At 45.7% G+C, this 15,588-nt stretch overlaps 1 protein-coding gene across 6 annotated transcripts in view; it reads left to right on the top strand.

Moving 5' to 3' along the window:
- Positions 1-15,588, top strand: part of IL13RA1 (interleukin 13 receptor subunit alpha 1) — a 78,549-nt gene that overhangs the window by 49,589 nt on the left and 13,372 nt on the right. The window contains exon 11 of one of the 6 annotated variants that reach the window (XM_078065520.1): positions 7,931-8,160. The exons of 3 other annotated variants lie outside the window; for them this stretch is intronic. In XM_078065520.1, coding sequence (XP_077921646.1) covers positions 7,931-7,936 — 6 coding nt within the window. In that variant the 3' untranslated portion in view covers positions 7,937-8,160. Of the gene's footprint in view, positions 1-748; positions 3,249-7,930; positions 8,161-15,588 lie in introns of those variants that run through there. 2 more of the 6 variants (XM_078065515.1, XM_036123640.2) reach the window with 2 other exon arrangements.

Raw genomic sequence — 15,588 nt, 5'->3', positions numbered from 1 at the left:
CTGACCCCTGCTTTAGTCCAGCAACTTTATTTTACAGATGAGGGGACTGAGCCCAGGTTCTACCCTTTGCCTTGATTTGTAAGTAAAGAAGGCAAAGGCCGGGATACTGGCTTTTGCCGTTAAGAGACACACTTAACATTGAGTTCAGGATGAGCTTCCCTTTGAGTGCATGATTCCCGGTTCTAGCAAATTCATGTCTAGCATGAAACTGTTAATATAGGGTCTTTCAAAAGTTTTAACTGCACTAAGACTTTTGGGGACATTTTGTATATTGCCATTGACCTCGATGCTGGTTGACTTTTTGAGCCTATTATCTCTGGAGCAATGGGCAAATTTGAGTGGCAAGAAAATGAAGGTAGTAAGAGTTAATGTAAGAAAAGCATGCCACCCTTTTATTCTTCTTCTTCAAAAGACTGTGTTTCCAGTTTTGGAGATGTCCACATTTCTCTCTCGAGATAGCTGTCAGACATCATGTCACAATCCCACGCTCTCCCCTCGCCCTTGAATGTTAATTCCCGATTGTTTTGTTTCATGAATTGTTCAAATAGATGAAGATTCTTAGTAAAAAACAAAAAACAAAAAACAAAAAAACCCAAAACCAAAACCATAAGAGGATAACATACACTCCTGGTTCCATGCACAGAAACCTAAAAATAAGCCCTGGCCGCTGGTCCTCAGGGAGAGAACATTATTTAGAAGAGTCATCGTGTGTGTGTGTGTGTGTGTGTGTGTTTTTCCTTCCTTCCAGCACTGGAAGAAGTACGACATCTATGAGAAGCAAACCAAAGAAGAGACCGACTCTGTGGTGCTGATAGAAAACCTGAAGAGAAACTCTCAGTGACGGGGATATTTATTTTAACCTTCAACGTGACCTTGTGAAGATTCATCCCATTCTGCGTTTGTTATCTGGGAACTCGTGAAACGGAAATTGAAACTACTGGGGCCATTTAAAAACAGGCAGCTCAGAAGAGCCGCGGTCTTTCTGTTGGGTCGAGCACTGAGAAACTAAACCTAAGGGGCTCTTTTGGCGAAGAGAGTGGAGTCCTTGTTGAATTGTAAAAGCAGACCGCCCTCGCGACGGCTTCAAAGTCAGGGACAAAGCAAACAGCGATGATGGCGGTAGAGTTAATCTTCCCAAGAGTTGTGACAGCTTCTGAGGGATCTGTGCCTGCTTTGTATTCTCTGTGCCCAACAAAACCAACACATTCGATTTTGTTGTGTGAAACTCATTTTGGGTGCAGTTGCTCATGCCAGCCCCTGAGTCACAGAGAACGTCTAGCAAACGAAATTGATAAAATCTGTTAATCTGTTCCTTGGGATCTCGTGGAGGAATGTGTGTGGCTCTGAAACCTCTTAGCAGCCTGGGATCCTCAGCGCCGTGAGCAGCAGGTGTCTCCGCTTGGAAAGGCTCGGACATCAGCGCTGGCCACGAGGAGGACACCTCCAGAAAAAGCAGAGGCCGCTCCTTCCCCGACACCTTTCAAAGCCACGGCAGGCTTTTGGGGGCCCCAGTGGAGGGTGGCAGGGCTTGCTGGGCGTGAGGGTGTGCAGCCCGTGCCTTCTTCCCTTCCGCTGCTCAGAGCAGATGCTCGCCCCCGTGCCCCTGCGCTCAGACCCCAGCCCGGAGGCGCCGCTCACTCGGACGGGGGACAGTCGGCCGAGACCCCTCTGTCCTTACCACTTTATCTCCACCGGTCAGGTGCCAGACCTTTCGACTCCCCAGTTCCCCCGCCCAGTCTCCCCGGCCATGTGCACCCTCATTCCCGGCAGCCAGCGGGTCTTTCCCCTCTGGCTAGAAATTAGAATGTAAAGCTGCTCAGAACACCTAGAGGGGCAGGGAGTAATTTGTATCTCAGGTAAAGTGTGAGGAGACTAAGAAACAATGACTGATTCTTGCATATTTTGTAACTTCTGCGTGAGTCTGCATTTCTTGGAAGGTTTTCAGCGTTTACTATTTCTCTATGCATTTTCTAAGCAGAAAGGAGGTATTATCTTCACTTTGAGCTTTGCTCTTGGTTTCAGAAAGGAATAGTTACGTCTTCCCCTTTTCCCTTCTGGCCACGACTGGTTGTGAGTAGGTTTTGCTGCTTGTACGGACAGCATCTGAGGCTCCAACATTTGTATTCTTTTTTTTTTTTTTTTTTTTGCATACTCAGGGTTCCATTCTCACCCAGCCCTGCATCAGACCCACAGAGATGCTCCCTCCACTCCTCTTCCTTCCTCCAAATTTAAAGAAGCTTGGAAGCGAGAAGCCCCCCACTCCCCGCCCCCACAGTCTCTCTCCCCACACGCCCGGACTCTGATTCCTGATAAGAACTTGAAAATGTGATACCACAAGTTCTCCAGGCACTCACCCACGGGCAGCAATCAGATGTTGTGACTTGCAGCTCCTGCTTTTAGGGGACGACAGGAGGAGGTCAGAGGTTTGGGCCCAGGTGGCCACCGGCTGGCACGGCCGCGGAGGAGGAGGGCACCCTGGCTTGTCGGAGGAAATTGCGGGCCAGGGGTAGACGTCAACGTGTTTCCTCCCTGTCTCTTTTTTTTTTTTTTTTAGGTCAGATTGAGGTGGGAGACAGGCAGAGTAGATGTCCCACCTTGTTTTACGGTTCTCTAGAAAGAGCATTTGGTTTTCCTGTGTCGGGATGAGATTCTCTCCCAGTCAAGTCTTTTATAATTCTGGAAAGCAAAACACCTACACGCCTCAGCCAGGCCCATTTTTCCTGGTATCCTATTTAGATGGCAGTGAGGGAGGGGATGCTTTGGGATCATGGTTCCCCAAGGGACTGCAGATGGTGACAGTCACAGCCCGGCAGCGGGGACATCGCACTTGGTTTCCATTCTCCGCTTTGAGCTGTCAGATAGTCGAGGGAAAAGGGGGCAGCAAACTACGGGAATACCTATGGCTGTTGGAGAATTGCTGAAGAGTGATTCCCCCGGTGTTGGGAGCTCTCGGGAACTTGAATACATCAGTGGGATTTCCATCGCCCGTAGGAAACGCGTAGGTTCATTCGCTGTGTTATGCCTAAACTATATGGATTTTCTTTCCCTCCACCCACCTAAGTAAACCCAGTGTAAGGATGGTCATTCTTATTCTTTCATTCAGATAAGTTTTTCCTCTATCTGGGCACTGAAGGGATACACGAAACAATGTTAAGAATATTTTTGGTAATGCCTTCAACTAGGGATCATTTTGTTTAACTTCTTATAGGAAAGCTTGAGTGAAATAAATACTGTCTTTTTGTATGTCACCCACATGTTCTCCTTTGGTCTTACTTTGGTGTAAAGCGTTGTGAGGAGTGGGTGGTGGAAAAATTGGAGTTAAAAGAGTAAATGTGGGGGAAAAAAAAAATCCAAGACAACTATTTTATCTTACAGTCATTTCTCATAAGCTGCTCTGCTGTTCTCCGTGCGCCTGTGTTTTCTGATAAGAGCACGCACCGAGTGTAATAGCAGCAGTACCTAAAGGGACGCAAGTATTTGATAAACTGTAGTTGTGGTAATTAAGGGAAATGCACCGCGGGGCGGCTGCCGTGCCGGGGTGAGGGGCCCGGGAGGGAGAGCGGGGTCCGCAGGTGCAGCTGAGGCACCTCGCGGGGCAGGCGGCTGCAAGGGGCTCCAGCTGTCGTCGTTCAAGGGTGGGACGGCAAAGTATGTCATTGCCAAAGACGGGGGGGCGTGGGGGGAGGCCTCTGCCGGCTGCCTGCGCGTCTCCATCCTGACATACCTGGTGGTTTGGGTGGTCCTGGTGAAGAAGGGTTACCAAGACTGCAACACCTCCCGGCAGAGCAGCGTGTCACCAGAGTCAAGGGCGTGACCTTCACCAACACCACCTTAGAGCTTGGGGAGTGGCTCTGGCCTGTTGCCCACGATGTCATCCCACCGCGGGGAGAGAGTGTCTGTCGTCACCAACCCGATCGTGACCCCCAACCAGTGGCAGGAAACCTATGGGAAAAGAAAAAGAAATACAAGCGTACACGTGTGTGCGCGCGTGCGCGCACACACACACACGCACATTCTTAAGGAGACTGTCCTGGTATACATGATGGGGGACCCCCAGTTAGAAATTAGTCACGTGAGCAGGTTAGATTTGAGCCTAATAATCAGTTTTCAATAGCTGTCCTCTTAGGAGATGGTAATGTGGTTTCATATTTTCTATAACTACAGCAAAATGGTTTCAATGTCATGGAGGGTTTTTTTTTCTCATTCGTGTTGTTAAAAGGAAAACCATGGGCCCAGCATGGCGTCACTTACCCAAGTCAGTAAGCCAAGACTTAATACGTAACTGCAGTTTCAGCCTTTAACCTTTAACCAGCCAACATGGAATTTCCTGCCCAGCACTAGGAATTTTACTGATAGACCCTTTCCGTTCCCCTTAGGAGGGTGACCTTGCTTAAAACAATGGATTCCTTGCTAATAATTTCCTTTTTTCCACTCCCTATCTTTATTATTAATTTTTTTTAGAGAGGGAAGGTGGAGGAGGGGCAGAAGGTGAGGGAGAGAGAGAGAAAGAATCTTAAGCAGGCTCCACACCCAGCATGGAGCCACCCATGTGGGGCTCAATCTCATGACCCTGAGATCATGACCTGAGCTGAAATCCAGAGTCGGACACTTAACCAGCTGAGCCACCCAGGCGCCCCTCACTCTCTACGTTTAAAAGCCTTTTCTTCTCTGTGGCTCTTTTTTTTTTTTTTTAAGATTTTATTTATTTATTTGACACAGAGAGACAGCAAGAGGAAACAGAAGCAGGGGGAGTGGGAGAGGGAGAAGCAGGCTCCCCGCCGAGCAGGGAGCCTGATGCAGGGCTCGATTCCAGGACCCTGGGATCATGACCTGAGCTGGAAAGCAGATGCTTAAGGACTGAGCCACCCAGGCGCCCTTCTGTGGCTCTTTTGAACTCTTCTCTACTTATTAGGTGCGGATGCTGCTGGATTCATGAGTCAAATAATAAAACCAATTAGATCTTCAAATTTGCTTAGTTGAGTTTTGTTATTTAACAGTGTTAAGCTCTAGGAATGGGTCTTTAGCCAGACCACATTTATTAATTACCCTGAATCTTTACAAGATCCAAACCCTAGGGAGTGGGTAGGGGCTGCTGATCTCAGTGAGGTTATTTCTGTAACCATCTAGAATGACCCAAGAAGAGTCTGGAAATCTGTCTCCAGGTAAGTATAGTTGTGTTTTTAATAAGAAAGCTTTGCTGCTTAATACATCAATATACTGAGTATTATGACAGAAAACATTTGAGTACACACTTGCGGTTGCTTATCTATAGGAGATCTATGGAAAACACATTTTTGTAGTCATAAACATGTTCACCTTGTCTCGGGGAGAGGAGCCAGAATGATTGAAGTACACTTGATTTCCAGAGTAATTTACCATTTTGTCATTTCCATGAAGTCCTGCTCGTTTACAAGCTCACATGAGAAACACATTATGCCATCAGAGTATTAGTAGTTTCAGAAGAAAGCAAGGAAACAAGAACACTTATTTCAGAGACTCTTCTTTTAAACCCTGATGATTAGATCAAGCAATAAGTTTCTTGTAAATACTGTAGCTAAGTCTTGGCATGCTTTTACTTTAAGTGAGGGAGGAGATTTATTGGCATTTGGATATGCTAGATATTTTTGACATCAATCCCCAGGATGAATTCTTCCTGAAGGTTCTTTGGCCTTTAACTGTCTTTCCTAATCGTCACACTATTAGTTTACTATTAGCAACAGGAAAATATTTGACTGCTAGTTTTCAACATTTATTAGGTATAAACATTACATAAAAAGAGAAAATAGTTATTGAGTGGCTACCAGGTGCCAAGTTAGATGTATTATTTCACTAAATTCCCACGTGACGCCCATGAGATAGGTGGCATTGTTACCTTCATTTTATAGATGAAGAAACTGAGACATAAAATGATTGAGTTGGGGGCTCCCAGATGGCTCAATCAGTTAAGCATCTGACTTCCGCTCGGGTCATGGTCTCAGGGTCCCGGGATTGAGCCCCGTGGCAGGCTCTGCGCTCAGTGGGGGGTCTGCTTGTCCCTCTGCCCTTCCCCCAGCTCGTGCGCTCTCCCTCCCTCCCTCTCTCTCAAATAAAATCTTTTAAAAAAATAAAACGATTGAGTTGTGTATGCAAGATCACCCAGCTAGTAAATGACTGAGACAGAATTGGAAACGAAGTCAGCCTGACATGAGAGCCTGCATTAGAAGGCCGGTGATATATTTACTTGTCCTAAGAAGAAAGCTACCTAAAGAAGAAACATTTTCTTTCAAATTGTTGCCAAATTGCTTATCAAACAGAAGTTATTTGAGAATGTTAACCGTTTAAGTGAGCTTTTTACAGCGTCTTCAGATTCATTTGTGCATTCTGTTCATCTGTGTGCTTTGCACAGGGCAAAGTAACCTAGAGTAGAATGTCCGAGTTCCAAATGACCTTGGGCAGATGTTTCTTCCTGTTTGCATCGGCTTCCCTATCTATAGATGAAGATGTTAGACTTCGCGATTTTTCATCCCGTCCAAAGTTCCTAACAGTGGCCGTAAGTTGTGGAACTCATTCAGAAGTGGGGGTCTTTGCTACAGACACAAGCAATGCCATGGGCAGGTCCCTTCCTCTCTCTGGGCATCAGTGTTCTCATCTGTAAAATAAGGAGACTGGACTAGATGAGCTCTATTCTGACATCCAACAGAAACTGAGATAATGACTTGTTTTGCATATCAAGAAAATGCATTTATGGTCACCTCCTGCTGCTACAGGAAATAGCCATGAGCAGTTAACTGCCAAAAATAACCAGAGTGGGTCTAATACAACAGTACGAACAGAGGGGTTGATACGTTGGATGAGCCCTGGGGTCCATCCAAATCAGAATTTTCCACAAGGGCCCAGCCATGATGGTGCCTAACAACTATTTCTTACCATGCTTTGCAGATCGTAGGTCATTTTGCCTAGAGACACAAAAATGGATTTTTGTATAATACAGATTGCTTCTATAATGACATTTGATACGTTACCTAAAATAGAGTCCCTTTGAATTCAATACTTGCAAATTTGGTCATTGGATTTAACTTTTTGGTTTTTATTTGATCAAAATGAAACTAATTTTATTATTTTTTTAAGATTTTATTTATTTATTTGACAGAGAGAGACACAGCGAGAGAGGGAACACAAGCAGGGGGAGTGGGAGAGGGAGAAGCAGGCTTCACGCTGAGCAGGGAGCCCGATGCGGGGCTTGATCCCAGGACCCTGGGACCATGACCTGAGCCGAAGGCAGATGCTTAATGACTGAGCCACCCAGGCTCCCCAATGTACATAATTTTAAAAATCGAAGAATACCACAGGGCTTATAAAACACAGTGGTCTCCTGCCCCACCACTCCTGACCCCTGATTCCTGCTCCCAGAAAAGACGCCCTCACCCTATCCCTGGACCCTGTGAAAATGTTATGTTACATGGCAAAAGGGGCTTTGCAGATGGCATTACGATTATAGATCTTAAAATGGGAAGATTTTCCTGGATTATCTGGGTGGGCCCAATCTCATCACTTGAGCCCTTAAAAGCAGAGAAGTTTCTCAGGCTGGAAATGGAAGAGTCAAAGCACAGAAAGGCCTCAAAGTGTTGTCATGGGCTTGGGAATGGAAGAGGCTGTTAGAAAGTGCTGGAAGGAACTGGATCCTGCCAACAACGTGAAATGAGCCTGGCAGCGGAATCTCCCCCTAGCGTCTCCAGATAGGAGCCCAGGCTGGCCAACTACATGATTTCAGCCTTATGAGACCCCAAGCAGAAAATCAATCATACTTTGTTGGACTTCTGACCTACAGAAGTGTGAGATAATAAATTTGTGTTGTTTTAAACTGCTTTTAACGTTTTTAGCTGGTTCTTTTGGTATCTAACTCTTCTGACTAACGCCCGAATACTTAATGATATTTCTTATTTTTATTTAGGTTTAGAAATTACCTATTTCTGAATTTCTGCTATGGAAGATGAGGAACTAGCTCTCTTATATGTCCCCAACACACACACACACACACACACACACACGCAGACATACCCCACATGCACTCACACTTCTACAAATACAAAAAATTTTGGTTAAAATATTTAATATTTGCAGTATTTGTATAATCATGCACAGTTGATTCATGTACAGTACCATTAAATTGTATTTCCTTTATCTTGTCTTCGCCAAATTGTCTCTTTTTTTTGGTTTGATTTGTTTTTCTAAGTACCTGTCATGAGTTCAGCCCCAAACTTGCTGACAGAACCACAAAACTCCATTCGGCATGGTCACCTATCACACGTAATCAATGAGTTCCATTTCTTTTTCTTGGAGACAACCCTCGTGGAGTTTGCTGACTTCCTGATCCATTCTGGAATGTTTGCCCTCCAGGCCTGCAGCCCAACTGTCATCCGGGGAGTGCCCTTTGCTTCTCTTCTTTGTTTGACTCTGCTTTCCACATTTCAGGTGGTCCTCTTTCTTGCTTTATGCCCTGGTTTTGCCAGACTACATCCTGTACTCACTTCCTTAGAAAGATTGCGAGGGAGGTATTTTTTTTTTTTAAGATTTTATTTATTTATTTGAGAGAGAGAGAGAATGCCGAGAATGCGCACGAGCCAGGGGAGGGGCAGAGAAGCAGACTCCCCACTGAGCAGGGAGCGTGATGCGGGACTCGATTCCAGGACCCTGGGATCATGACATGAGCTGAAGGCAGATGCTCAACTGACTGGGTTGCCCAGGCGTCCGCGAGGGAGGTAATTTTTTTAATAAAACCTTTCTGTATCTGAATATATCTTCACATATGATTAAAATTAGCCCTAGGTGAAGAATTCCTAAATAGAAACAATTTCCCTTCCGATTTTTGAAAACCATATTCCACTATGTTCCCGCTTCTAGCGTTGCTTTTGAAAAGTCTGATTCCTTTATTGATTTCCAATTTTCTGGGTGTAACTTCTCTCTCTGCAAGCTTAAAAGTTTTCTTTTGGTCTCTAGTGTTTTAAAATTTCACAATGAGATGTCTTCTTGGGCATGTAATTTTTTTTTAAGATTTTAAGTACTCTCTATACCCAGCGTGGGGCTCAAACTTACAACCTTGAGATCAAGAGACGCACGCTCCACCGGCTGAGCCGGCCAGGCGCTGCTCCTTTTCCTTTATGCAAAAATGAGAATCGTGGTGGCAGCGATGTATCTTGCTTTAACAGTATCATGTTACACTATTTGCCTTCACTGTATTGAATTGGTAGTAGCATGACATTTTCCAATTGCACTGTTTTGAGAAAAAGAATTCTATATTCAACTCTTAGGAAGTCAGAATCTTAGCTCTTTTTATGCTTCTAAAAACACTTAAAATCAAAAGTAGTTTTTTAAAGATTTATGTGAGAAAGAGAGAGAAAGAAGGAGGGGGAAGGGGCAGAGGGAGAGAATCCTCAAGCAGACTCCCCGCTGAGTGCTGAGCCCTACTCAGGGCTCGATCTCACAACCCTGAGATCATGACCTGAGCTGAAATCAAGAGTCCGACGCTTAACTGACTGAGCCACCCAGGCGCCCCCAAATCAAAAGTAGTTTTTCTTTCTTCTTTCTTTCTTCCATTCTCTCTTTCTCTCTCTCTCTCTCCCTCCCTCCCTTTCCTTCCTTCCCCTGCGATAGATGGAAACTGAAGAAATAATGCTAGGTAGCTGCTCCTTGGCGGTACAATAGGCTGTTTGGAGCCCAAACTAACCATTTTCTCAGGATGGGAGTGCAGTGTAAATATCTAATGTACGGGGATTAATGTGCGCCCTGCCACGCAGCCCAAAATAAGGCTGGCCAGTACCTGGGGGCACTGAGGAGGCTAAAAGACAATTGACAAGCCTCAGCCTGAAGAGGAGGCCTGGGTTAGCTGTGAGCCTCACACCCAGGAGCTGCCTTGCCAGCACATAGGGGACCCACAGAGACTAGAACTAGAATCATAGAGGAAGAAGGTACCTAAGCCAGGAACAATCTAAGCTTGCCTTCTCTGTTGATGTGATCATTTTCTTTCGACCGGGAGTGATGTGCAAACTATATGGCATGGGCACCAACCCGCCAGATCTGATGCCAATTTCTTGGTAGAGGCAGATTAGTATGACCCGCTACCGTACTCAGTAGATACGTACTGAGCACCTACCATGTGCCTGCTAGGCGAGTCACTTCCTTTCTCTTAGTTTGTGTTTTCTCACCTGGGAGAAAAGCAGTAAGCAATCTACAGGGGGCCTTTCCGGTCTAATATTCACAGTTAAGAAAATGGCAATTTGGAGGTTTTTTTTAGAAAAATAATGGGAGCGGACATCGAAAAAGAGCAGCTGACCTAAGACTTGTAGATTTGAAAATGCAGACAGAACGAGAAGATGATTCTGTGTGTTATTGTTTGACTTGAGAATTGGACTAAGAGTGAATCCCAAACGTCTTATCTCCATGCTGTGTCCAAAAGCAGTGGAGGGGCGACAAGGACAGCTCTCTCCCAAACATGAGTCTGCTTTATAGCTTGGACGTTCAAGCTGCATCCCACCAGCCCCCGCCAGCGTGCATAGACAAGATACCTTCCCCCTTCCAAGTAGACTCCTTCTTTTTTTTTTTAAAGACTTTATTTATTTGTTTGACAGAGAGAGACACAGCGAGAGAGGGAACACAAGCAGGGGGAGTGGGAGAGGGAGAAGCAGGCTTCCTGCTGAGCAGGGATCCCGATGTGGGGCTCGATCCCAGGACCCTGGGATTATGACCTGAGCCGAAGGCAGACATCCAACGACTGAGCCACCCAGGCGCCCCAAGTCAACTCCTTTCTTTTAGCATTCTCTCCCCAGCTGCCACCATCCTCAGTGCTGTCTTTTGGTGGCTGGTAGTGGCTTCCCCAGTCTGGCAAGAGTCCATGTTCCAGGCCTTTCCTACCTTCCTCTCTTTTCAAACTCTGCCTCGCCTCATTTCTCCTCCCTTTTGGCCTCTGCCTCCTGATACAAGACGTTTGATCCGTTCATCCTTTCTAACGTGGTCAAGGAAGGCCAACGTGTTTGTGGGCTCCCTCTCCTGGGTGAGATTCATCGTCCGAGGAGCCTCTCCAAAATCACGCTGCCGCTTTCATGGTGGATTTTAAAACTTTTATTATGGAAAAGTTCAAACAAACAAAAGTGGAGAGACCGTTACGATGAATGACCATCCTCCAGCGTCGACAATGATCAACACGGTCGGTCTTGCTTCGTCTCTACCTCCACCCATTCTCCATCTCACAGACAATGAATTATTTTGAAGCAAATCCCAGACATTGTATCATTTCATCTGTAAATACTTCAGTACACATCTCTAAAAACTAAGGACCCCTTTTAGTAAAAAAAAAAAACTACAATAGGGCAAGTATTCATTATTAAAGCTAATTTAAGGTTGTGGGTTTAATGAAAACAGACATGTCTTTAGAGTTACCGGGATTAACTGATTCTCTTCTGCCTGTATTTACTGAAAATCACATAAGTTCATGTTATCTCTGTTGCAAATTTGTCAGAAAAAAAAACAACTTAAAATAATGGTTGACTTTGTCCAGTGCCTCCCGAAGTGTTGTGGGTAGTCTAAACATAATTGTTAAGAACAAGTAAATCAAATAGATGTAAATAAGATTAAAAGGTTTATAGGCAAACTTTTAAATAGCTTCCAAAATCTTTGGTAACCGGTAACTTTAAAGTTTTGCCAAATTAAATGATGAGTAAAGTGAAAATCATGGACTATCTAGATCACTTCCAAAAAGGTAAGATAAGAAAACGTGACATATGGACACCTGGGTGGTTCAGTTGGTTAAGGGACTGCCTTCGGCTCAGGTCATGGTCCCGGGGTCCTGGAATGAGTCCTGCATTGGGCTCCCTGCTCAGCGGGGAGCCTGCTTCTCCCTCTGCCTGCCAGTCTCCTTGCTTATGTTCTCTCTCAAATAAATAAATAAAATCTTAAAAAAAAAAAGAAAACATGAAGTACCGAAATCTAATCAAGAAATAAACTGCAATACCATTATCATACTTAAAAAAATTAACAATAATTGCTTAATATTATCAAATATCCAGTCAGTGTTTACACTTCCCCAACTGTCTCACTTTTTTTTTTTCTATAGTTTGTTCAAATCAGGATCCAGTGAGGCTCATGGTGGATTTTTGAATACCAATATTTTGTTATATATAGGTGCAAGGATTTAGGAACAAACAGTTGTTTGGCCCTCAAAACCTTACTGCATTGGCATCTAGTAATGAGTATGGCCCTGTCACCACAAAGTAGCTCCCCCACCACCTTCCAGATTGCTCTGACTGCACATTAGGGTCACTGTGTATTGCACTGGGCTCTGGAAATTCTTGATAAGGACAGTAAGTCAGCCATGAAAGAAGTGAAAACTCAAGATTGGCCTTGAAATTTGGAAGTTCTTACACAACCAACACTCAGTTTTCCTTGGGAAAAAAAAAAAAAAAACAACCCTATACACACACACACCCTGCCCCACCTCCCACACAACCAAATGCCAACTTTTAATACGCGTAGGGAATGTTTGTGCACGTGGCAATCAAAAGCATATCTGTGTTGTATCATTTCTCCCCCCTCGGGGTAAGGACTGATATAAGCATGTTGGAAATGTGATAATGAAGAAACACTTCAGCATGGATTCATTAGGACCAAAATGGCATGACCCCTTTAGGATATTTTTAAATGTACTGAAAACTGGAAAGCAGGCCGGAAAAACAGGCTTAGGAGTCTGCATGGTAGGTTGAGGAAAATTATGTGTGGTTAAGTACGTGCTCCTTCCACCTGCTGAGTGAACACTTAGTCATGCAGCTTTTGGTAAGTTCTTGGCTTGGATAGCATTGGGAAATATTGATATGCACCATGTGACTACCACCAGCAGGATGGAGTAGATCCACTGGAGTGAAAAAAAGCTGATTGAATTGAACCGTGGAGTCTGGGAGCAGCATTCCTGCTACCAGGGTCTGCTCTAGTCCACTGCTTTATTCCTTCATTCAGGAGGCCTTTACATGAGTATAGAGTATGTATAAGATGCTGTGGTGGGTTCAAAGAAGAATAGGACTTGCTTTCTGTCTCATTGTTTCTCAGAGTCCGAGCTAGGGACGGGACATCTGTTCCATCTGGTGAACCAGTTCTGCCTGGAGATACTGTTTTGAGAAGGGTTTTGAGATTGAGTTTAGGCTCAGCAGAAAGACAGCTAAGATCCGTTAGTGATGCCTCTCATTGGGTACTGGTGGGGGGATGACTTGAAGAATTTGTGCCACGTAGTTGCCATCCTGGGCTAAGGGAGGGAGGGAGCGATCCATATATATAAATAATGAATAATCTTCAAGGCAGGGTGTGAAAAATTAGAGCTATAAAAGGAGGTCCAAATGAAGCACTGTAGACAGGCAGTAGAAGGAATGATCTGAACCTTGAAGTGTGAGTCGAATCTGAACAGATTCACAAAAGGGGGCATTCTTGTCCTGGGAAGAGGTTGGGCAAAGTCACAGATGGTGGTAGCAGGATGGATTGTGGGAGGAAGACGATGGAGATAAGCCGATGAGGTAGGAGCTTAGTTGAGAGGTGGCGAGGCTCTCCCGTGCCGGGGAAATTAGAAAAGAACTCAGATCTGACATAGTTTAGAGGTGGACTCACCAGGACTTGACAAATGAACGGGAGATGTTCAAGATGCTATAGAGAAGCAAAGCCTGGAGTGGGGGTGAGGGAGGGGGCGGATGAGAAATACGAGTTCTGTTTTGGACATGTGGACTATAGGTTGTTGGCGGGAACCACTGGGTCATGATTGGAGGGCACTCGGGTGGCAGTGAGAGCAAAGCAACCTCAAGAGTCAGGGGTGCGGGAGCCAGCCCCCAGGGAAAGAGCAGTGGGCTCACTCCCAGAAGACACATGGCAAGCCTCTGGGCACAGGGTGAAGAAACTGCAGATCTGAGCTTGTTACAGGGCAGTCATGCAACGGCAAGCGAGACCGCAAGGCAGAGCCCTTACCAGCAACTCGCAGCTCCAGAGTAACACACTGCTGCCATCTGGGGGCTGCGTGGAGAAATGGTAATGGCAGCTCTGTGATTGCCACTTAGGGAGAGGGGACATGATTTGGGGGCCACCAAGACCCCTCCTCTCAAAAACCTTTTATAGTTCTTCCTTGAAGTCTTTTTTTTTTAAAGATTTTATTTATTTATCTGAGAGAGAGAATGGGAGACAGCATGAGAGGGGAAGGGTCAGAGGGAGAAGCAGACTCCCCGCCAAGCAGGGAGCCCGATGCGGGACTCGATCCCAGGACTCCAGGATCATGACCTGAGCCGAAGGCAGTCGCTTAACCAACTGAGCCACCCAGGTGCCCCTTCCTCGAAGTCTTTTTAGGCTAGCTCTATTCCTCCGTCCCCAACGGAGAAAACTATGGGGGCATGTGTTCTGTAGTATCCTTTCTTTCTGGAAGGGTTTAACCCTTGACAGCAGACTACTTCCGGCCAGCTCTGGCATGCTAGTGCCGAATTGAGATCTTTCCTGCCGCCGCAGCTGCCCTGTAGCTGCTGACCAAGGTTCTGGCTGGGACCACAGCTCTCTGCTGGACCCACCAAATCCCTCATTTTGACCGAGTCACTGGTTGGCTTTGACTTTTGATACTAGGACACCCTCGTTTTTGCCTCCAGGGGCACCGCTTCCTCCTCGATGTTTTCCTTTGCCAACCTCCTTTTCTGGAGTGGAACCGGGTCTTCGTCTTTTCGTTCATTCATTCAGCAAACATTTATTGAGTGGGTACACTGTGCTAAGCACTGAAGCCATGTTGGGGAAGAAGACAGATGCGGCCCCTCAAGAAGTTGTATGACAGGGGCGCCTGGGTGGCTCAGTCGTTAAGCATCTGCCTTCGGCTCAGGTCATGATCCCAGGGTCCTGGGATCAAGCCCCGCATCGGGCTCCCTGCTCGGCGGGGAGTCTGCTTCTCCCTCTGCCCCTCACCCTACTCTCGTGCTCTCACTCTCGCTCTCTCTCTCAAATAAATAAATAAAATCTTTAAAAAAAAAGTTGTATGACAGTCTAACTGTAAAGACAGAAGACAGTCATAAGAAGTGTGATCGTTGCTCTGAGGGAAAGATGGATGCTGCAGTGGGAGCAGGAAACGGGGGAATCTGACCACATCTTGAAGGGTAGTGAAAACTTTTCTGACATTTAAGCTGAAATTTGAATGATTAGTACAAATTGGCCAGGAGATGACTATTCTGACAAATATGAAATCCCCAAGGCTTGGGAAATAAGGAGCCATTGTCCTGGTTCCTCTGTCTTCTGGGATGATAGTGCAATAGGGAGATTCATCAGCTTTATACACACAGTCCCTCGGAGAGTCTTGAGTCTGGAATTGGCATGTCAAAGTGAAAAGTAGGTGTTTAAAATAAAAATAATAATTACAACAACAACAATCAGAAAATCAGGAAATATAGAAATATAGAACCAGGGGCACCTGGGTGGTGCGGTTGGTTAAGTTTCCGACTCTTGGTTTCGGCTCAGGTCGTGATCGCAAGGTGGTGAGATTGAGCCCCGCATCGGGCACCACGCTCAGTTCGGAGTCTGCTTAAGACTCTTTCTCCCTTGCCCTCTGCCCCTCTCCCC

This window comes from Halichoerus grypus, chromosome X (assembly GCF_964656455.1).
Source record: "Halichoerus grypus chromosome X, mHalGry1.hap1.1, whole genome shotgun sequence".
NCBI classification, from domain to species: domain Eukaryota; kingdom Metazoa; phylum Chordata; class Mammalia; order Carnivora; family Phocidae; genus Halichoerus; species Halichoerus grypus.
Note: the sequence above shows the minus strand (reverse complement) of the source record. Positions and strands in the feature narration are given on the sequence as shown.